The 23,961-nt window shown below is 43.9% G+C and overlaps 1 protein-coding gene across 3 annotated transcripts in view; it reads left to right on the top strand.

The window, feature by feature from the left end:
* The window catches only part of EPHB2 (EPH receptor B2), a 271,825-nt gene that overhangs the window by 55,847 nt on the left and 192,017 nt on the right, over positions 1-23,961 (top strand). For all 3 annotated transcript variants that reach the window (XM_051988289.1, XM_051988290.1, XM_051988291.1), the window contains exon 2: positions 19,032-19,096. In XM_051988289.1, the coding sequence (XP_051844249.1) occupies positions 19,032-19,096 (65 nt within the window). The remainder of the gene's footprint in view (positions 1-19,031; positions 19,097-23,961) is intronic.

The following is a 23,961-nucleotide window of genomic DNA, read 5'->3' as shown; positions in this document are numbered from 1 at the left end:
CTTAGACCTTTGAGTTGAGGGTTTCTTCATGCCATTTGCCTCAGGTGCAAAAATTGGACTGGACACGTAGCCACTCCATAAAGATTTTTAGAATGGGATTATTCAAATGTGAAGTTGATTTGGGAGGTAGCAAACATCTCAAGGTAGGCAAGATGTCAAACCAAGAAAAGACAAGGAAATTAAGGAGCCGAAAGCAGAGCCTAATATCAGTAATAAAATTGAGAGGTAAGAGAAGACTTTAGTAATTAAGAGCCGAACTCCCCATTTTACAGAGGAGGTACCTGAGACCCAGAGAAATAAAGGATTTCTTCCCCACTCAGTTACTTAGTTTGGTAGAAATTTGAATCCAGGTCTTCTTTCTTTAAGCATTCCTTCCATTCCACTGTGCCGTCTTTGCTGACTTTCAAAGCTGATATATATTATATATAAGGTGATACAACTTTTGAGTGGTAGCATTGGAACTCAGACCCACATCTTCTGGCTGAACAGTCCCTTATTCTCTCTGGTGGATACTCGGATTAATCTTTTTCCATGCTGAAGACATCGAGGGACTCTCCAGGAGAACTCTGGAGTGAGGTGCCTCAGTGACTGGATTTCTCACAAATTACTGGGCCAGCAGCCAGGCTTTCACCCTGGCAGGGACTCTGGCAGCTGGGCCTGTGGGAGGCAGTTGACAGAACCCCCAGGGCATTGAGTCTTGGCTCAGTGCCTCCCACAGTCTGTTTCCCTTGGATTCCCATTTTCCTGCGCTCGGTGGAAGGATCAGAAGCTCACATCCCTTGGATGGTGCAGCACATTTTTTTGGTGATGTCTGCTGTCTAGAATATTGATATTGACGTGGGCTGACCCATAATTTCCAGCACCAATAATCATTACCTTCTCCTCATCTGCTACTCTGCATGCCCCTCCCTCTACATTCAGCTGAGAATTTTGGGCAACCAGCAAGGTAGGATCAGGAGAGATTGACCTTGGATGGGCAGAGGTCAGCCATAGTACAACCTGGCAGGTGGGGATTGGTTCATAACCCAGGAAAACCCAGGAAAACTTAATAACTCCAGAGAACATCAGATTCATCCCACTGTCTCCAAGCAAACATTCATCATCCAGCGTATGTTGGCAGTGATGAAGAGATGAGGGGTATAGAGGAACCCACCATTTAAACAATTCATCTCTTTGAGCCTCAGTTTCCTTATCTGTAAAATGGGAAAGAATCATACATGTTATCTCTGTCTCCTAGCATTGTTATTATAAGTGAGAAAAGTCCTTTGGAAATTGCAAAGTATGGAGCATTGAGAGGAATAATATCATGCAAAGGTCTCCTCCAATTCTGACCTCCTATGGTGATAATGTTGATGTTAGTGGTAGTTTTCCTAACGAGTTAACTTCCCCAGTTACTTCACTCTTACTTATCTGTGTCTTGCTTCCTGCTATCTAACTGCTGAGCCCCTTTTGCTTTTCTGAAATTCTTTCCATCCTTCAAGGCTCTGGTTATATTTGACTTCTTCCACTATGCCTTCCTTGACCTCCCCCTCATGGACACCCTCCCCAGTTTATCTCTCTCTCCCATGTACCATTAAACATAGTTCCTAGCTATGCGATATCCAGAGCAATGAGGACCATCCTGTGGTCTGAGGTCCTTACGAGGGACCCAGGAGAAAGGGAAATCTCAGAGTTATTGCCATTAACGAGGATTTAGGAATTGCCCAATATTTGCCAGGCACTCTGTTGGGAATTAGGATTACAAAGACAAACATACAATGGTCCCTACCCTCAAGAAGCTTACACTCTTTCAGGGGAAATGATATGAATCTATTCAAATTCATAGAAATATAGGCCAAGTAGATAGAAGAGAATATTTTTCTTGAGGGAAAGGAGAGCTGAGTGAGTAATAAAGACCTCACATAAGGAGTGCCATTTGGGCTGAGCTTAGAGGGTATTTCAAGAGTTCTCCTGGTCCAGAAGGGTGCAAACTATTGTTTTGATTTTTATTTCACACCACCAAAATAGCCACTTATTGGTTTATAAGATAAGAAATTTAGAGGAAGAAGAGGATGTAGGGGCCCAGCCCCTTGATTTTACAGATGGGAACTGAGTCTCAGAGAGTTTAGTGAGTGATTTGGATTTGGTTAGAAACGGACAGAGGTGGGATTTTTGATCTTGGGTCCTTTGACTCAAGAGCTAGTGCCCTTTCCAGCATACCTCCATCACCTCCATGATTTGATTTATGCCATGAGAGCAGATATAAGGCTTTATTTATCTGTCTTTTTTCTCTGTTCAATCAGCCAGACATCATTAGATAGACATGGTGGTTGACAAGTGCCTGTGGAATTGAACTGATTTCCATAGACTTTTCCCTTCAAATCCCACAGGAAGGACCTGCAAAATATTTAAAAATCTTTAAAAAGGGGTCATGACACTCAAAAAGATGGGGAACCAATAGTCCAGTATTTAGGTTTCACATATATTAATACCATCTACCCAATGATACAGTGAACTCTCCCAGGTCTGAACATCCCTTGTTTTAAGGGCCCTTCCAGCTCTGACATTCTCTGTTCTAAGGGCCTTCCCAGCTCTGATCTCCCGGGTTCTAAGGGCCCTCCCAGCTCTGACCTCCTGGGTTCTAAGGGCCCTCCCAACTCTGACATCCCGGGTTCTAAGGGCCCTCCCAGCTCTGACCTCCTGGGTTCTAAGGGCCCTCCCAGCTCTGACATCCCGGGTTCTAAGGGCCCTCCCAACTCTGACATCCCGGGTTCTAAGGGCCTTCCCAACTCTGACATCCCGGGTTCTAAGGGCCCTCCCAGTTCTGACATCCTGAGTTCTAAGGGTTTCCCAGCTCTGATATTTCTTTTTCTAAGACCCATTCTACTTCAGAGAGCTTATGTTCTAAGGCCCTTTCCAGGTCTAATATTCAGTGTTCTAAACTATCTTCCAGCTCTGACATTCTCTGGTCTAAGCCAATACCCACAGAGGAATCAATGTGTTTTGTCTTGCTTGGCAGCACACAGGAATGGGCTTTCTAACCTCTGGAGGCCTAGAAGCCTGCACTTTAACTTAATTATCTACATGTTTGGGGAAATGGATGACTATTAAGCAAACAGAGCTGATGTCAGCAGATTCTGATGGGGGATAATAATAATAGCTGACATTGATAAAAGACTTTACAACTTACAAAGCACTTTACATATATTGCCTCATTTGAACCTCACACAGCTTCCCTTGAGATAGGCAGTGTGGACGTTCTAATCCCCATTTTACAGATGGAGAAACAGAGGTGCGGGATCTACTCTGTGATTTGCCTGATGTTACACAGCTCTGAAGTATCAGCAAAAGTCCTAAATTTATACAGTGTAACTTCAGATCCTTCTTCCCCCACTACCTTCCCTCACTCCCTCCCACTGCTTCACATGCTGCTACTCTCCAGTTTCTCCAGGATCTCATGCATTGTAGGGGTTTGATAAAAGAGGCAATGACTCATTCGTTTATTGAATGAATGAATGAATGAGCAGACTCTTCTGTCCAGCTTTGCTTCTCAACATGATATCTGGCAGGGAGGGAGATCACCACACACTGCATGCCCACAGTGTGCTCTAGGTGGGATCGTTCTGGAAAGACATCTCTGCTGACCTTCAGTCTCTGCCAAAAAAACGGATGACTAAGAATAGAATGTTGCACAATCCTAGTGTATTTAGCCCAAAAAGGTTTGCAAAGACCAATTCTAAGGATAGGGTGTCACAGACTCAGAGTATTTAGCCCCCAAAAAATTTTAGTGACCATTTCTAAGGATAAAATGTTGCAGAATCACAGAGTAGCCCAAAAAGGTTTGCAAAGACCCATTTATTTCTAAGGATAGGGTGTCACAGAATCAGAGTATTTTGCCCAAAAAGGATTGCAGAGGCTATTGCGTCAGATGAGGAAACAAAGTCTTGAAGATGAGAAATGATTTTGAACAAGTTAAAACTGACTGGGCCCGATGGGCTCTCCACTGAGCCACGTTGCCTCCCTGGTCATCTCCTTCCTTCCTGCCCCCCTCCTCCCACCAGCCGGCCATCCATCATTCTGTTCCTCACAGAGGTTAAGTGGGTCCCTGAACAGCAGATCCAGAATATCCTGGAGACCCAGGCTTCACAATGCCGGGCGCTGTTACCACGCCACCAGCCCGGCCGAGGAAGATTGAGTTTCACTTTGCTCTCCTGGCTTTCGTCCAGGTAAAGCAAATTTGGTGTCGGAGGGAAGGAACGCACGCCTGAGATTGGCTTTGCTGAAACACACTTAACTTGGGACTGTAAAAATATTGTAAGAAGGCTCCAGTTTGGCACCAAAGGCAGATAGGGGGCCTTTGAGCCAGGAGGAGGGTAAATAGGTATATGTGTATTGGAGATCCTTGAGGCAGAAGGATTTCTCATTAGTTGGCTTAAGAGACTGAAGCCTGAATATAAGGCAGAGTAGAAAAATACCGTTTTTTGTCTCTTGCTAGCAGGCACTTTAATAAATGCCTGCTGAGGCAGGAACACTGGAAATAGTAGTGAGCCTGGAATCGGGAAATCAAGGTCTTATCTCAGTGCTGGCGCTGCCTTCTCTGGGTCTCAGTTTCCTCCTCTGAAAAGAGAGGGACTCAGATTGGATGATCCCCGAGGTTCCTCCTAACTCTGGCTTTCTATGTGGTCAGGTCCCTTTCAGATGTCACATTCAAAGTTCTCATGTCCTGTGTTCTGCCTCTGATGTTCTCAGTGTCCGATTCTTTTCTGGGGATATGGTAAAGAATAGCTCATTGTCCCAGACTGCCCCCCATCTAGGACAGAATCATGTCGGTTCCTCTTTACATTTTCCCCATCCTGCCTTATGTACAGTCAGTATTCAGTCAATATTTGTTGGGAGGTTTTCTCCTAGCAATTATGGGCAGTGTTGATCTATCCATTCTCTGGCAGGATGACCAAGATTTACGGTACAATTTTGATTCAATGTGCTAAGTGCCTAATATACGTAGAGTTTTGGGCAGTCTGGAAATAATGATGATAAGCGCTAACATTTATAAAGTGTTTAACGTATGCAGATATATATTATATGATTTGATCACAAAAATAAATGAGACACGGATCCTGTCCTAATGGAGCTTATGGTCCATATGCAAGCAGCCAGAGCCCGCCACAGAAACATGGCAAGTACTGAAGAGATGTCCAGCGTTTATAGCAATATTTTATCTTTCCTTTTAAGTATACCTATTATCTCCCTGTTAGTTTATAAGCTCCTTGAGGATAGGAATTGTTATGCTTTTTATTTGTACTCCTCCACCCCCACTCCCAGTGCATAGTATAGTCCCAGGAATACAGTAGACATTTGTTATGAGTTATTATGGTCAAAATGGATGTCATCTAAAGCCCTTTCCAAGTTCAGATTCTAAGACTCTGGGAAATGTTTGCTGATGGATTGATTGAAAGGGCCAAGTATTATCAGGAGAAGGTTCATTTCTGACTAGGGGAAGATAATGAGGAAAGACTTCTTTGAGGAAATGATATTGGAGCTCAGTCTTAGAAGATGACAGATTGGGTGTGTGGTGATCGAGTCCATGGAGCTCACGCCATACTCCCTTCTTCAATTTGTGGGGAAAAAAAAAAGACAAACCCAGCTCCATTGCTCACGAATTTTATGACCTTGGGCATTATATAAAATGAAAAAGTTGGACTATGTGGTCCCTTTTAGCCTGAAACCTTGATATTCTGAGAAATTCCAGAAGTAGTTTTATTCTTCCACTTGTTTGACTTTTTCAGGTTCAGCAGAAGCTTCTTAGAGAGCTTGGGGAGAGAGCTGGTTTGATTCCCCCTAAGAGAGGTTAATTTAGTCCAAAAGATGCTCTGGTCATGAGCCAAGGGAGTTGTCTTTCCTCAGCACCTCCATCCCATTTGATTTCAGATTCCATCTTGCTGGAAAACCATGGCCTTGCCTTGGCCGCTCTTGCCCTGAGATTTAATAACTGAGCAGAAGCCAGAAGTTCATCACCTCTGGTTATACTCTTTTATTTTAAGGGGTTCTCCAGCTTTAAAAATCTAAGAATCTACAGTTCTCAACTTCCCTGCCACAATCTGAGCCCACTTTTACTACCCATATAACTCTTATTAGAGCATCCAAATCATCATCATCATCCTCATCCTCCTCTTCCTCCTCCTCCTCCTCCTCATCATCATCATCAAGATTTGCAAAACACCAGTTATATCATTTCATCTGCACTATAACGCTGCAGGGAGATGCTATTATGTCCGTCCATTTTACAGATTAAGCTTAGAGAAGTTAAGTGACTTCCTGAGCATCACACAGGGAGTAAGCATCCAGACCCAGTGCTCTTACCCATTGTGACACCTAAAGTTTCAACAAGGGAGAAATTTTGGTGTTAGGGACAACAAGAATTCTGATTTGAGAGGTGTAAGATATGGGGGCTACTATTTCACTTTTTTCTTCATTATGTACCAAGAAAGGAGTCTTAGGAGAAAGAATGTGAGAGCTGGAGGGCCCTTAGAACCCAGGAGGTCAGAGCTGGGAGGGCCCTTAGAACCCAGGAGGTCAGAGCTGGGAGGGCCCTTAGAACCCAGGAGGTCAGAGCTGGGAGGGGCCTTAGAACCCAGGAGGTCAGAGCTGGGAGAGGCCTTAGAACATGGGATGTCAGAACTGGGAGGACCCTTAGAACCTAGGAGGTCAGAGCTGGGAGGGCCCTTAGAACCCAGGAGGTCAGAGCTGGGAGGGGCCTTAGAACATGGGATGTCAGAACTGGGAGGGGATTTAGGACTCAGAAGATCAGAAGTAGGGGGGCTTTAGAACATAGGAGGTCAGAGCTGGGAGGGTCCTTAGAACACAGGATGTCAGAGTAGGGAAGGACATTAAAGATTATCTAGTTCCAGTATCTTAAGTAAATGAATGAACGAATAAATGGAAATATTTAACAATCGCATACCATGTACCAAACATTGTGCCAAATCCTTAAGTCCCTGCCACAAAGAAGCTTATACTCTGATTGGAGGAGGAGGTCACATTCATAGGGAGTTGTAGCCAGGAAAGAGTACTTCAGTCTGGAAAGTTATAGGAATGGTGAGTGGGGGCCCTTGGAAGTAATTGATGCAGCTCATCCAGGAACAATAGTAGAGTTGATGGGAATGCAGTTTGTGATTCCAGAATCAGAAGGCTTAAGTGCAAGGCACTGAGGCATTGGACAAAGCTGGAAGAGACTTCTAGGTGTCTGAAGTAATGGCCCCAGAGGGACAGTCATTGGTCCAGACAGCAGGGCCCTTGGGTGGTAAGGCATTTGCCAAGGCAATGGAAGAAATGACCATCATTTCAGTTGTGGGTCTCACAACTCTTCATGACCCCATTTGAGATTTTCTTGGCAAAGATGCTGGAGTGATTTGCCATTTCCTTCTCCAGCACATTTTACAGCTGAGGAAACTAAGGCAAATAAGTTATATTACTACGGCTGCAGCACTCCATCCACTAGCTACCCAAAAATATTTATTAAGCCCCTATGATCGACGCTGTGGGATGCTAGTATTAAACTGCATCCTCAAGCAAGTGGCACTCTATCGGAGGAAATAGCATACATGTATATAAGTGAATACAAATTAATTATAGAGAAGAGAAATACCATTCTCTGGGAATATAGAAAACTTGGAAGAAAGTGAGGGATGATGAGGTAAGAATAAAGAAAAAGGTAAGAGGCAGGGGGGAAGGTATCCCAGGCATTTGGTACTGCCTCGATAAAGGCACAAAGAAGGGATGGAATGTCAGTTATGAGAAATATTAAGCAGAATAGTTTGGCTGGAATATAAAATGAGAAAAGAGATATGTAGTGAGATTGGCTAATTAAGTAGGTTGAACCCAGATTACAAAGGGTTTTGGATATCAAAGAGAGAAATTTTTATTTTATCCTAGAGGCAGGAGGGAGACACTAGAGATATCTGAGCAAGGGAGTAACCCTGTCAGTCTGTGATTGAGGAGGATTGTTTTTTGGTGGTTGTCCAGAGAATGGACTGGAGCAGGGAGAAAGGTAGGAGGGGCCAATGAAGAGGTTATAGCGATGGTCTAGGCAAGAGAGGATTGTGGGTATATGAGTGGAGAAAAGGAAAATAGATGTATGCCATATTGGGGAGGTAGAATGAACAAATCATATTAACTGATTAGATGGGGCTGGGGGCAGGGAGGAAGGAAAAGGGAGTAACTCTGAGGTTGGAGAACCTATGACAGGAAAAATGGTGATGTCCTTGGCAGAAATGGGGAAGTTACAGAGAGGGAGAATTGGGGGGAGGGGGAGAAATAATGGATTCTCTCATCAGTTTAGTGGCTAACCATCCTTCCCATGAAATCCACCTCCCAACCGAGAGCTAATGGTTTCGGTATAATGCAATGAGATCTTCAACGTGGCCAAGTGCGGGAATTTGTTTTTCTTCTTGACTGCATATTTGTTACAAGAGTTTTGTTTTTCTTTGTGTATTTCTGCCATGCAGGGGTGTGCGTATATGTAAGAGAGAAAATAAATATTTGTTCATGGAAAGACAAAATAAAAATTTTAAAATGAAACTGGCAGACCAAAAAATCTGTAACATAATGAGTCTTCACCTGAACACTTTATTTTCTATAAGTGGAGGGGATTCAACACAATGTCTTCTGACAGACTTGGATTCAACGTAAGGGAAAGCTTGCTAACAATGAGAACTGCCCGGTTAGATGAGGCTGCTTTAGGGGCTTCTCAAACAGAGGGACTTGGTCATTTGGGGATTCCCGTTCATGTATGAGTTAGACTGGATGCCCCCAAGATCCCCGGGATGCTTTATTCTGTGGGACTCCAGATCAGGAAGCCTTCTCTGGGCCCACCCTCCCTCGGTCCTCCTCCCACCCACTCGGACACAGCCCCCGTGTCACGGCCGGGGCACCGGCAGCAAGTGGCCAGTGGGAAGCTTGTTCTGAGTGGGAAGGCCGGGCTCTCCTCCCTAAGCGGCCCACGGGGAGCGGAGCGGTTGCTGTTGGGAAGGCATCCAGCCCGTTGTCTGGTAGCGGTGAGCAGCTGTGGGTTTATTTACAGCCTGGGCCGTGTGAAGCATCTCTGCGGGTAAGCTGGCCAAGGAGAGAAGGGCACACGCAGGGCTACCTCCCCAGGGCTGCCGTGGGCAGGCCGGGCGTAGACAGACTGTCAGGAGCCTGAGGAAGCTTCTCTCCTCCCTCCCCCCAGCTCGGGGCCATCCACTCACCGCCCTCCCTCCCTCTCTGTCTGCCTGAGGAGGCCCAGAAGTCCTGAGCTCTCTGTGGCATTTGCCACTGGTGACCGTCCCTGCTTTCTTCCCTTGATTTCTAAAACATTACTCTTTCTGGGCTCTCCGCCTGCGTCTTGATCATAGAATCATAGTCTAAAAGCTAGAAGAACTAGAGCGACATCTAATCAATCCTATATTTAGGAACATTTATTCAAATAGTTATAAGTTATGTACATTTGCTATTGTACATGTATTTATATATATATATATATATATATTTACACAATTATGCTGCAAAGGAAAAATCAGATCAAAACGGAAATAAAATTCAAGCCAACAACAACAAAAAGAGTGAAAATGCCATGGTGAGATCCACACTCAGTGCCCACAGTCCTCTCTCTGAGTATAGATGGCTCTCTCCATCACAAGACCATTGGAACTGGCCTGAATCATCTCATTGTCGAAAAGACCCACGTCCATCAGAATTGATCATCGTATAATCTTGTTGTTGCCGTGTTGTACAAGTATTTAACATGAAGAAATTGATGAATAAGTAGGTTAAGCTTAATCCAAGCTTATGAAGGCAGATGGGAATCGAGCTCGAGTTCCTAGAAATAGTACTCTTTGCACTGTACCATACAGCTTCTAGCTCTATAATCTGGAAGATGGACTTAGACCACCCAGTTATAGGCTGGGAAGAGGGGTCATATCTCACCCACCCCACAGTAACCGTCACAGTGCTTATTTAAGCATAACAATATTCCCCAACTTGATCTTCTCCCTCTATCTGGGGCTTCCCATTGGGGCACCCTAACATAGTTATAATAGCCCTCCCCCATCCCAGCAGCTGCCCAGGTACCATTGGGAAAATCCTTCCCCCTGCTTGGAACATCTCCATTCAGCCCCCAGATCTACCCGCTTGTGACAGCCCCGGTCCTGACCAGTTCACTCCCCATTCAGTAAACTCCAGTCTCTCTGCTGATTCTGGGATAAGCCATTATTTTATCATTATCTCATCCATTTTTAAATTTCTAATTTTGAATAAGTTTTATAATGTATATAATAGGGATTGGTATAATAGCAAATGTATATAACTTATAAATATTTTAGTAAATGTTCTTACAGATTTGCCCAAAAGTCTTAGTGCCGTTTTAAGTTATTGAAGCTTCAATAAGCAAAGACTTTGGGGTCATTCTATACTTCGGGTATGTGCTCTTTTTTTTTTCTAATGGGATATTTGATCAAAAAAAAAGTTTGGAGATAACAACCCTCCACTGTCAGCCTTTATTCTCTGTGATGTTGTCTCCCAGATCTCTTTATTCTTTGGTTCATTCATTCATTCATTCTGTTTGTGCCAGTCAGTTGTTTAAGTCATGAAGAACTCTCCATCATCCTATTTAAGTCATGAATGATTTCTGTTTGTGTCATTCATTTTTTTAAGTCATGAATGATTCTTCATGATCTCATTTAAGGCATGAATGACTTCTGTTTGTGTCATTCTCTTGTGTGTCATGAATGACTCTCTGGAATCCCATTTAAGTCATAAATTACTTTTGTTTATGTTGTTCAAGTTGTTTAAGTCATGAGTAACTACCCGTGATTCCATTTAAGTCATGAATGACTTCTCTTTGTGTTGTTCAGTTGTTTGAGTTATGAAGGACTCTCTTTGATCCCATTTACTTCATGAATGACTTCTGTTTGTGTAGTTCAGTTGTTTTAAGTTGTGAATGACTCTTCGTGATCCCATTCTTGGCAAAAACATTGAAGTGGTTTGGCATTTTCTTCTCCAGTTCATTTGACAGACAAGGAAACCAAGGCAAAGAAGATGATAGGACTTGCCCACTGTCCCACAGCTAGTAAGTTTGCCATTTCCTTCTCCAGCTCATTTGACGGATGGGGAAACTGAGGCAAACAGGGCGAAATGATTTGCCCAGAGTCACACAGACAGTAAGTGTCTGAACTCCAGTCCTCCGGACTGCAGACCCAGATCTCTATCCGTTGTGCTACTTAGCTGCCCTTACTGTCTATGTGACTTTGGATAAGTCTTGAGTAAATTTTTTCCTTAGCTTATTTATCTGCAAAATGGGGATAATAAGATAACAGAAGTTCTAGAAAGCACTATGGAAGGGTAGGGCTGAGGAGGATGGGGACAAGAGGGCAAAGAGCAGCAGCTTTGCACAGAAAGTTTCCATTTAAGAAGGCTTTTGACTCTGATTCTTGGGAGTTTGGAGAGGAGAAAAGGAGAGGGCTTACTAGCCAAAGAAGTAAGAGATTAATAGGAAAGTAATTATTACGCCTACTTATTCCAGTGAAGAGACAGGGTGTGTGGAGGAGTTCTTGGCTAAGCCAGGAGCCTGGCTGGCCTCGTACTGACCCCTCAGGTCCACTCCCTTAGAAACACATTGACATCCACACCCAGACACCCGGATAGGTCCCTACAGATAGAAATGCTTATATACAAAAGGAACACAGCTCATGTTTCTCTATCACCGTGTTAACTGCTTTCCTGACCATGACCTGGGGAGAAAAACATTATTATCTCCATTTTGTAGAAATCTAGAGAGGTAAATTAGCTTGTCTAAGAGCATGCATCTAATCAGTGTCTGAGCTAGGATTCGAACCCGCTTTTAGCTTAAGCTTTCCACCAAATCCCCCCAAATGCCATTTGTATCTATGGCTATTTGTGGATTTACTTCCCCATAAAAGGCCATTTAGCATAAAGCCCTCTTGGAGCCATGAAGACCTGAATTCAAGTAGGAGTACCTAGATGGTTCAGTGGATAGAGAACCAGTGCTAAAGTCAGGAGGACCTGAGTTCAAATCCAACCTCAGACACTTGATATTTCTTCTCATTTTTTTTTGTAAAAGTTTAAATTTTTTTAAAATTTGATATTTCCTAGCATAGGGATTTAACTCAAATTGCCTCACAAAAACCAAACAAACCCTAAATTCAAGTCCCAACCCCTTATTTAAGTAGGTTAGGCTTATCCAAGCTCATGAAGGCAGGTGGAATTGAGCTCAAGTTCCTAGAGGCAGAACTCTTTCCATTGTACCATCCAGCTTCCAGCTCTGTAATCTAGAAGATGGACTTCTCCTGTGAGACCAGCACTACAAGCCTATTCTTGAATTGACATTCTAGTCTTCTAGATTTCTAGACTTCTCTAGTCCCTAGCAAAGGGAGGCATCTCAATCAAAGTTCCTAGCTCTGGTCAAATCCCAGACCTAGTCTTCTAGTTTCTCAAATCTTCCTAGCCATTTTCTAGGCAAATCTAGTTTTCTAGATATCTCTAGTCACTTTCTAGATACTTCTAGTATTTTAGATATTTCTAGTTATTTCTAGTTCCTTAAATATTCGGAATCATTTTCTAGATAAGTCTAGTTTTCTAGGTAACATCACTTTGTAGATACATCTAATTTTTAGATATTTCTAGTTATTCTAGTTATTTCTAGAAATTTCCGGTTTCCTAAGTATTCCTGGCCATTTTCTAGGCAAGTCTAGTTTTCTAGATAGCTCTAGTTAGTTTCTAGATACTTCTAGTTTTTTAGATATTTGTAGTTATTTTCTAGCAATTTCTATTTCCTTAAATATTCTGAACCACTTTCTAGACAAGTTTAGTTTTATAGATATCTCTAGTTATTAGATATTTTTAGTCACCAATGTGATGATACCAGCATAGGAAGATCACCAGACCAGGAATTAGAAGAAGTGGATTCTAACCCTTCTATACTTAGAGGCAGCGAGGTGGCTCATTGGATAGAGTACTAGATCTAGAGTCAGGAAGAGTTCAAATGCAATCCCAGATGCCTTAGCTGTGTGATCTCAGGAAAGTTATTCAACTCTAATTGCCTCAGTTTCCTCATCTGTAAAATGGAGCCAAAAATAATATTTACATCCACAGGGCTGTTGTGAAGACAAAATGATGATGTCTGGCACATAGTAGGTATTTAATGTTTCCTTTTCACTTCTTCTTCTGTCAAGTGGGGATAATAATATTCCCTTTACTTCTTCCCTCCCACAGGTATGGTCAGACTCAAATGAGATAGTAATGGATGTGAATAAGAATTTTCTGGTCCTCATCACAGTGTGGTACTGAGCTGCTCCTACTAGCTGTGTGACTATGGTCAGATCACTTTCTAGGCCTCAGTTTCTCCATCTGTCAAATGGTCTCTGACATCCTTTCAGTGCATGGATTGGTGATGGCAGTGATACCCCCTTAGATTTGACCTAAAAGAAAACTGAGACCAAGAGGGATGCTTTGTGGAGCCCTGTTTCATATAATGCATTCATGTTTGAGCTGGGATCTGGACTTAGAACGGCTAACTTTCAGGTCTGGGCTGTTTCTGGCTGACAGATGTTGGAATCAATCTGAGGAATCTGAGACAGGATGGAGAAGAGAATTATGGGAACAGGCCGCCATTCTCCTGGGCCCCCAGGCAGCTGGAGTTTGTTTAAGGATGGTAGATGATGTTCATAGACTCCCTAGTATTGAGAACCTCCATCATTGGCCTGTAGGATTCAAGTTGGAAGGAACCTTGGAAATTATCTTAGTCTAGTCCTTTCCTTGGGGAAAACCAAGATCCAGAGAAAGAAAGATGCCTATATTCATATAGACAGTCTCTTGTTCTTGTTATTCTTTTGGAGGAAATGGAGAGAAACTAGGTGACTGAATGGTTAAATGGTTCAGTAACTGAGCCCAAGTTGTCTCTCTTAATTGGTCACTGTCAACATAGAGGGAAGTCACTAGAGGAGTGCCTCAGGAATCTGTTCTTAGCTCTGGGAGAGTAAATATATATATATATATATATATATTTTTTTACATCACATCAATAATGAGAAATAGGAGCGTGGTCTGAGAGATTCCTTGTCTTTGGAAGATCCTGCCTGTGTGACCCTGGACAAGTGTCCTAGGCAAATCTCCCAGGCTTAAGTTGTAAAAAGGGCATTAACCTGCTTTGTTGGAGGGATTTTTTTCACCTGGGAGTTCTTCATATCAATAAAATCACAGGTCCACTGAGGAAGGAAGTGCAGAAAGGTAGGCAAACTTAGGCAAGCTGTAATGGAAATCTACTCAACAATCCTTTAGAGTAGCATTTTTGTACGTATGTCCTTTGGGCAGATGGGTAAAGCCCATGGATCCTTTCTCAGAAGAAGTGCTTTGGAATGCATAAAATGACATGCACAGGATTATAAAGGAAGCCAATGGTATTGCGTTATCTATCTATATCTACATTATGTATCTATATATGCATGTTTCTATCTATATGTATGTATCTATATCTATATAGAAGAGAGACAGAGACAGATATAGATAGATAGATAGATAGATAAATCCATCTCTCTCCTATATGAGAGAAGAGACAAAAAAAAGACAAAAGAGATATAGATAAATATATCTACAGATATCTCTGTCATATAAGAGAGAGAAGAAGGGAGAAAGAGGGAGAGAGGGAAAGAGAAGGAAGGTGGGAAGGAGAGAGGAAAGAAAGAAGTAGAGATACAGAAAGAAAGGGGGGAGAAAGATAGAGACAAAGACAGAGAGAGGAGGGAGTGGGGTAAGAAAAATGAGAAATAAAGATAGAGAAGAGTGGTGGGAAGGGAAGGTAAAGAAAGAAAGATGGGATGAGAGAGACAGAGACGGAGAGAGACAGGAGATGAGAGAGAGAAAGCAGGTTAAAAGTTCAGCCCTTGTTCTCTGGAGGAAGAAAAATCTGCAGCACTGGGGAGTGTGAAAAGGAACTCTTTTCTCCAAGTCCACACCAGCAGAATGGAACGTCCGTCCAATCTTCCAACTTGTCAGTGATGGAAAACTGCCTTTGGCCCTGGGCTTGGGTAAGCGCGGGGCTCAAAGGGAATGGCCGTGAATGAGCCCGAGTGGATGCCAAATCTTTCTCCAATCAAGTGAGGCTCCCCTGGGGGTGTATGTGGAGGGGGGTGGGTGATGAGGTCTCTTCCCCCTCCCCCCCTCCACTTGCCAGGATCTGTGTAGTTCAAAGTGACACACTTGGGAAAGAGAGGCGATCAGGATCCTTAGGTCCTCAGATTGGTTCTCTTCGTGGCCTTAGCTCAGTGCCTGGTACATAGTAGGTGATTAATAAATGTTTGTTGATTGATTGATTCCAGATATCATCAACAACTTGACACTTTTCTTTTTTTTATTGGTAGTGGAAGGAAGTAGACAGGGAAGGTTGAAGAAGGTCAGAGCTATAACTAGAGCACTGAATTTAGTGGGTAATGACAACACTTGCAAAACTCCACAGCAGAGAAATAACAGAACCTGACCCTAGTTCACAAGAAATAATTATTTTAAAAGGAAGCTGCTCCATCAGTGGTGGGTTATGGAAAGTGCTTCCCCCCTACTTTGTTCAGCCCTGCTCTGCTCCCCCCACCTCGGCTGAGAGTACATTTCCTGCTGCTTGCCCTGGACACAAAAGTCCCTAGTTACAGCTCTGCAGTCCACCTCCTTGCTAGACCAGGACTTCCCAGTAAATTTGTTTTAGCCAGATTGAAAGAGATGGTCATCCCCGAGGAATCAACCCCATGCCATGGAAATGAACAATATGTAACCTTGTCACAGGGTCACGCCTCCCTGAATGGAGGTCACTATCCCTTTTTTCCATGGAAGTGGGAGGCTGGTAGAAGAAAAGCGTATCTCCTCCCCCCAACAAGGAGGCAGAGCTGATGGAAAGAAAGCTAGCCAGATCAATGCAGGGGATGGACAGGGCCAATGGAAGAGCAAAGGCAACCCAGTGGAGAGGCAGAAACCAGTGAATGTGGAGACAGTGGGCTAAGGAGGGGGCAGAGCCCATATTCATAAAAATTGTCATTCTTGTTGTCCTTTTGGATGAGATGGAGAGAGGCGAGCGAGGTGACTGAATGGTTAAGTGGACTCATAATTAGTTCAGAAACTGAGACCGAGTAGTAACTCTTCATGGGATGAGGGAGACAGAGATGGGAGAGAGACAGGAGATGAGAGAGAGAAAGCAGGTTAACATGGAGGGAATTCACTAGTGGAGTCTAGCTAGGTGGTTCAGACCTGGAGTCAAGAGGACCTGAGTTCAAACCTGGCTTCAGATACTCACAAGCTGTGTGATCCTGGGCAAGTCACTTTACCCTATCTGCCTCAGTTTGCTCATCTGTAAAATGAGCTGGAGAAGGAAATGGCAAATCATTCCAGTTCTTATGCCAAGAAAACCTCAAATGGGGTCATGAAGAGTCGGACACAATTGAAAAAAAGACTGAAAACCAACACAAGATTTTTAGATCCCTGAGGCGGGGTGGGGGATGAGCCAGTTAAAGAAGGAAAAGCTCTAATTCTCATCCTACATGCACACACACATCCAGGAGAGAAGATGGTGATGGAAAGAATGGGAGGTGCTGATGGAAACCTTGACCCAGGCCTGACCTCCATCCCCAGACAATCGACTTGTGCCCACAGAGCTGGGATGCAGGGAATTGGGACAGAAAGGATGACTCTCCCTGGTGATGCTAAATAATAATAATGATAATAAATAAATAAGATCCATTTGCTCTCTTGTGCTTCATTTATTCAACATTTAGTTTGTATTTTCTCTTTGATGGAGAAGGAGAGAAGAAAAAGATGAGCAAAACTGGCCTCATCGGGCTCTCAGTCACAAACAGCTTTAGTTCAAGGAGGAACATGGACAAAATGGGAGGACACATTCTGAGAAGGGATGTTAATGGGAGAAGCATTACAATGGCTTGGTTAGTCCCCAAGGACAGAAGCTAGGGGCAGTGCACAGAAGGTTGCAGTGACAGATTTTGGCTTAGTAAAAGGAAACCCTTTCGAATGGAGCATTCTCCAGAGGAAGATGTAATATCCTCATCCTTGAGCCACATGGCCACTTGTGGGGATGCTCCACTTGTCTTCAGCCATTGCTGGCCCAAATGGCCCCCTTTTTTAATGCAGTTCTCTGAGACTTCTTGTCTAAGAGTGAGAGAGATGCATAAGAAAGAGCTCAGGAAAGCCTTCCTGGAAGAAAAGGCAGAGAGGGTAGGTCTCAGAAAAGAGAGAAATCTGGGAGGAGGTAAAGGGTCCAGGAGGGCAGGAAGTTCACAGAGCAGCAGAGGCTGGAGGGGTTTGCGATTGTGCTTTGGACCAGCGAAATTTCTTTTTCAGATGCCTTTAACTCCAGCTCACACATGGTTCAATCTTCCCTTTTCCCATTCTGTTTTTACTGGCTGTCCTCCTTTCCTCATCACTCATTCTTCTTTGACCATCATTGACCTTTCTCAGCTTTGGATCCAAGAGGGTACAACCATAACTCAGATGCTGTCTAGTTCAGCCAAAAATAAAAAAATATCATTCTGATTATAACAAACACCAAATTAAATAAGCATTAATTTCTGTATACAAAATAAAACAGGATAGAGGATTATATGTGAATTGGTGAATCCCGTTTACTAACAACTTCATTTACTTTCAAGTGTTTAATAAATTCAACACGCAACTTTCAAAACTGTCCAGCTTGTCTGTGTTTCCTTCTGTTCTGTGCATTTAAAAAAAATGCTTCACTGATCCCTTTTTTGGGTAGGGAGTACAACCCGATCAATTATACTTCTCCCTCCCTCCTACACCAAGTTGGGGGAAAAAAAAACATAACTCCTCTAACAAATATGCATTGTTAAACAAAACCGATTCTCATATTGACCATATAAAAGATGTGAGTTTCATTCTACTCTCTGAATCCCACCTCACTGTATTAGGAAGTAGGAACTGTGGTTCATCATCAGCCTTTTGAAATCCTGCTAATCCCTTCATTTTACAGATGAAAAAACTTAGAATAATTGGCTTGACTAAGGTCTTACAGTTAGGAAACATCAGATGAGGTTTTGGCACAGCTCTTCTGAAGCAGGTAAATGGTGCAATATATAAAGCTCTGGGTCTGGAATCCAGAAGACCTGAATTCAAAGCAGGGGCAAGTTACTTATTTTTCTCTACCTCAGTTTCCCTATCTGTTAAATGGGGATCATCATAGAACTTATCTCCCAGGATTGTGGGATTTAATGAGATAGTATTAGTACAGTGCCTGACATATAATAGATATTTAATAAATATATATTTTTTCTCTCTCTGACTCCAGAACCAGCCTTCAATTTCTTTTTAATCATGAATTTAACAGATATCAACAAAAACAAATATTTCTATATAAAGAAAAACAAAACAATTGCATACAAAACTGGGAATTTGTTACAAATGGCTTGCCTTTTAAAAACTTTTTCTAAAAAAATCCCAAACAATCTTGTATTAATTAAACGAACAAAATTGCCCTGTTTATGTCAACCCTTTTGAACTCTTTTGTTTTCTTCTGGGTATTTTAAAAATATTTGATTGATGCTCCTTTCTCTTTAGTTTCCTTTTGCATCTTTATGACCACCCACCAACTCACCTCCGCCCTCATAGAGGCCTTCCCTTGTGGCAAATAAGTATAGTCAAACAGGGGTTCTTAGCTTGGGGGGAGAGAGAGGAAGTCTCTGAACTTAAAAAAAAATTATTTTTTTGAAAAACTATTTTAATATAATTGGCTTTCTTTGTAACCCTGTGAACTTAATTTTAACATGATTAAAAACACAATTCTGAAAGGGACAGGGTCTCTAGACTTCACTGGACAACTAAAGGGGTTTCTTGGCCCCCCAAAAAGTTAAGAGCCTCTAATCTAATCCATCCCCTCTCAGCCAAGAGAGGTCCCCTAAAATTGGGGAGGATTGGGTTTGTAACTAAGAGCCCAGGCTATGTTAGGCCCCGTTATGTCTCCTGTTCCCTAATCCTGTATATTCTCCTTGCAGAAACGCTGATGGACTCCACCACAGCCACCGCGGAGCTTGGCTGGATCGTGCATCCTTCATCTGGGGTGAGTTAATGTTCCCATCCCAGAAGGTTAATTCTTTCCCCAGAGGGTTCTAGTGGAGGCTCTAGGAGGCCTGGACTGTGGATGTGCATGGAAGACATGCTGCTGCTTTCTTTCCCCACCCTCATTCAGGGGTCAATATGCACACTTTTTAATCAGTCAGTGAATATGCTTTTATACTAAGTGTCTGTGGAGTGTCAGTTCCTGGGGAATAAAATGATAAAAACCAAAGTCTGTTTCCTCCAGAAGCTTAAATTCTATTGAGGAGTGGAAGGGGATTAACAGCATATATACTGATAAGTAGATAGGAAATATTTACAAAATTAATAAAATTCAGATATCTCTTCTCTGCCTCCCCGGTCAGTGTCACCTGGTCACTGTCTCCAGAATTCTCAAGCTAGAAGGTCCTTAGAGGGCCCCCTACGTGGGTTATCTCTCAAGCCTTTCAGCTTGGAACTGAGGAGGATTTTATGGCATTGGATGTCAGAACTAGAAGGAACTCTAGAAGGACTTCTATGACATGGAAAGTCAGAGCTGGGAGGGTCCTTGGAACATAAAATATCTGAGCTGGAAGTGAACTTAGAACACATGTCAGAGCTGAAAGGGCCCTTAGAACCCAGGATGTCAGGGCTGGGAGGGAACTTAAACCCCAGGAGGTCAGAGTTGGGAGAGTCCTTAGAACCGGGATATCAGAGGTGGGAGGGCCCCTAGAACCCAGAATGTCAGAACTGGGAAGGCCCTTAGAACCCAGGAAGTCAGAGCTGGGATGGCCCTTAGAACCCAGGAGATCAGAGCTAGGAGGGCCCTTAAAACCTGGGATGTCAGAGCAGGAAGGGTCCTTGGAACATAAAATATCTGAGTTGGAAGTGAATTTAGAACACAATGTCAGAGATGGGAGGGCCTTTAGAACCCAGGATGTTGGGGCTGGGAGAACCTTAGGACACAGAATATTAAAATTAGAAATTTTGAGACATTAGATGGGAAGAACTTTAGAACACAGAAAATTAGAACAGGGAGGGCTCTAGAGGTGGAAGGGGCCTAAAGGTCTAGCTCCAGCCTCTCACATTATAGATCAAGGACGGGGCTCCTGGTGGGCACATGACTTGCTAGGATCACACAGCGAGGAAGAATCCGAGCCTGGTCGTCTGGCTTCAGGCTCAGGACATTTGCCAGCCCTCACCCCAACCTGCAGACCTAACCCTGCAGAATCTACTGTCAGTGGACAGAGGATGGGACAGAGGAAGAGGGAGAGTATCAAGTGCTATGATTTTTTTTTTTTTTGGTCATTTGTTTGGGACAAAAGAACTGATGTTTTCTGTCATTTTAGAATCCTCCAAACTCCTTCCTTACACCTGTGAGGTAGCTCATCTAAGGAGTATTTCCTGTTTTACTGAAAAGAAACTGAGGCACACAGGGGTGAATTAACTTGTCCAATAGGCTGGCGTTTTCTAAGTTCATTCCTCTTTCCCCCTACCACATCAGCCTCCACCCTGGAGCTGCCTCCCTTTGGGGGAGACTTGGAGGTTCTCTGTTTTTCCTCTTCTTCCTTTTTATCTCCTAGTTCCTGAGTCCCACCACCACCACCCCCATCAGGCTCTCTGGCCTTGGTGGCTATTGGGATTCAGCTGTTGCCTCCAAGACAGTGGAAGAGGGAGGGTCCCCTGGGGCAGGACTCTTAGCCTTCCTCCCTTTTTGTCTTTTATTTTTCTGATACAAAGCAGGGCCTGCTACCTCCCCTCACTCCCACCCCCACCCCCACCCTCAGCCCCGATCCCACCTCCGGCCTAGTAATGAGGGCAGGTCTGGCTGCAGGCAGCCTGAATGCATTATTTGGGGTGTTTAGTCTGTGAGTCCTTGGCATGTTAATTAGAGAGAGGGGAGAAAGGCAGTGTGCTCTAATTAAGTGCTCTAATTAAGTTCTGAAGAACAGCAGCTGTAACAAGGGGGTGACTTTGTCACATGGTGGAGCAATAAGGAAGGGGGGACTCTGGAGGGGCGAGGGACGGGGAGGAGCTTGGCTGGGAAGCCCGTGGGATCCGCTGTTCCTGATCCTGGAGCTTCCCCAGGCTTACCTGCCTTTCCCTGCACCAGCCCCTCAGGCTCCTTCTAGGCCCCATCCCATCCCATCTATCTCTTATTCCCCACCCCCAGCCCTAACCCATACTAACTAGCTTTGTGACCACCTGAATAAAGCCAGAATTCTTAACCTTTGTTGTGGGACGGATTTCTCCTTGATCACTGTTTAGGGCAGCCTGTGGAGCTCTTCTCAGAATAAGGATTTAAAATGCTTAACAGAAAATACAGAAGATCACAAAGGAAAACAATTACGTTGAAATAAAGATGTCAGTTTTTTTCCCATCCTCCTTCACCATCTAGACCCCCAAAAAATCCATTGACTCCTTGAGAGATAAGTGGGCCCCAGGTTAAGAACCCCATGTCTTTAGCTATCTCTTCCTCCCAGCTCTGCCGCTTTCACAGATTGCAAAGCCTGCCAACTTTGCTTCTATCCAAGTCACTGATAAAACTATGGAACAAATAATATATTTGAAACTTCTTTTTGCTATAAAGTACCGTGCAGATAAGAGAAGTTATTACTATTCATTCTTCTTTCCTTCTAGCAACTTTGGGAACAAAAGGAAATAGAGTGACGATCACAATAACAACAATTCATTCTTGTGTGGGGCTAGGCATAGGGCCTAGAGCTGGGATTTTATTGATATTGGGAATTTCCCAATGAGGAAATCCCCTCTGTTTGTACAGTTTGGCCCCTTAAAGTCTTACAGAGTTACTTATTTATTGCACTGAGAGATTGTTACCTGCCCAGGGTCACACACCCAACACATGTCGGGGGGGAGACTTGAAGTGTTCTCGGCTCTGAGTCGAGCTTTCTGTTTGTAATGTCACAAGGTAACGTCATACTTACCTAGTACTTCTACATTTACAGTCATGCTAGTAACAATCCTGTGAGTTAAGTGGTGGGAGCCATTTTACAGATAAGGAAACTGAGGTCCAGTGATTTGGCTGTGGTCCCACAATAAATTATGAATCTGGGATTCAGATTCAATTCTGGACTCCAAACCAAGGATTCTCAATCTGCTGCTTCCAGAGGTTGCAAGAATTGAGTTAGGTGGACTTCAGGGTCCTTCCTGAGATCGCTGAAGAGGAGAATGGCTTCCTCTCTGGGGCTGGGGATGGCACCCGAACAGAAGAGTTGTAGACAGCAGAACAATAGGATAGTCTGGGTGAGAAGGGGGGAAGAGAAACAAACACTGAAGCAGACACTTAGATTAGAGAATGTAAGAGCAAGGAGAGGCTGTGGAACAGAGAATGTCAGAGCCGGGAGGGCCCTAGAACCCAGGATGTCAGAGCTGGGAGGGCCCTTAGAACCCAGGAGGTCAGAGCTGGGAGGGCCCTTAGAACCCAGGAGGTCAGAGCTGGGAGGGCCCTTAGAACATGGGATGTCAGAGCTGGGAGGGCCCTTAGAACCCAGGATGTCAGAGCTGGGAGGGGCCTTAGAACATGGGAGGTCAGAGCTGGGAGGGCCCTTAGAGCTCAGGAGGTCAGAGCTGGGGGGGCCCTTAGAACATGGGATGTCAGAGCTGGGGGGCCCTTAGAACCCAGGAGGTCAGAGCTGGGAGAGCCCTTAGAACATGAAATGTCACATCTAGAAGGGCTTCTTAGAGATCATTTAGTCCAGGGCTTTTTAAACTTTTTCTACTCGTAACCTCTTTTTGCCTAAGAAATTTTTACTCGACCCTAGGTATGTAAGTATTTAAAATAGGTATACATATCCAACATTTACTCATAATAGATTGTAATTTTGCAAACCCCACAATCAGTTACCCCATATGAGGTCTCAATCTACAGTTTAAGAACAGTCTATTCTAATCCTGTTACTTTTGGTTTGGTGAGCCAACTAAGATCCAGAGAGTTCAATTGTGTTGGCCGCGTCTCTACCTCTAGCGAACAGCCAAGTTGAGATCCAAACTCTGGTCCAAATCCAGCATTATTTTCAGTATATTATTCTCCTTTTTTGCTCTGGGGCTGGGCTTCAGGAATGGAATGCTAAGTCTCAGGCAGATGGGGAATATACTAGGAACTAAAGGAAGGTTAAGGCCTAAGGACAAGAAACGTGGCAGACGGAGTTTGGGGGCTTTTTAAAAGATATTTTAGAGTTTTCAGGAATGTTTGAGCTGGAGGGAGTCATAGGATCCCAGATTTGGAGCTGAAAGGGAACTTAAAAAAATATTTATCCAACCTTCTCCTTTTACAGATAAGGAAAGTAAGGTCCACAGAGATAGAGTGTCTTATTCAAGGTCACATAGCTGGTAGATGATGAAGCCGGATCTCCTTTTTCAAAATCCAGCGCCTGCTCATTTCTGTGTCACATTTGTATTGCAAAGGTTAAAGATTAGAAGCTAGGAGCTGGAGCTTAGGGGTCGGGCCCGGCGGCCAAAACCTGACCATTTCCTTCCTCAGTCCCTTGAGTTTTAATTCACAACCTGAGCCTCCTCTTGCCTCTGCTACTAGTGGCCCCCAAAGCCAAGAGCCAGTCCTGGAGGGCCAGCTTTGCCCCCACTGGCCCCAAGGCCAGGCCCCGGATGTCAGTCCCCCAAGAACAAGGTCTCAGGCCTTTTCGCCAAAATGCCGGCACCGAGGGAACGGCTCCCCCGGCACATTTCTGGGCATATGTCTGCATGTTACATCCAATTCCCAGTGTGTCAATAAAATGGGAGGCGCAGTGCGGTTGTTTCTGAGGGACTAGCACACATAGAATACAGAACAGGTGATTAGATGCTTTAATGTCCTCCCCCCTTGATGAGGAGAGACAGACACATATGCAGCCAGCAAGACAGGCACGTTCCGGG

The sequence above is a fragment of the Antechinus flavipes genome, chromosome 3 (genome assembly GCF_016432865.1).
Source record: "Antechinus flavipes isolate AdamAnt ecotype Samford, QLD, Australia chromosome 3, AdamAnt_v2, whole genome shotgun sequence".
Taxonomy (NCBI): domain Eukaryota; kingdom Metazoa; phylum Chordata; class Mammalia; order Dasyuromorphia; family Dasyuridae; genus Antechinus; species Antechinus flavipes.
Note: the sequence above shows the minus strand (reverse complement) of the source record. Positions and strands in the feature narration are given on the sequence as shown.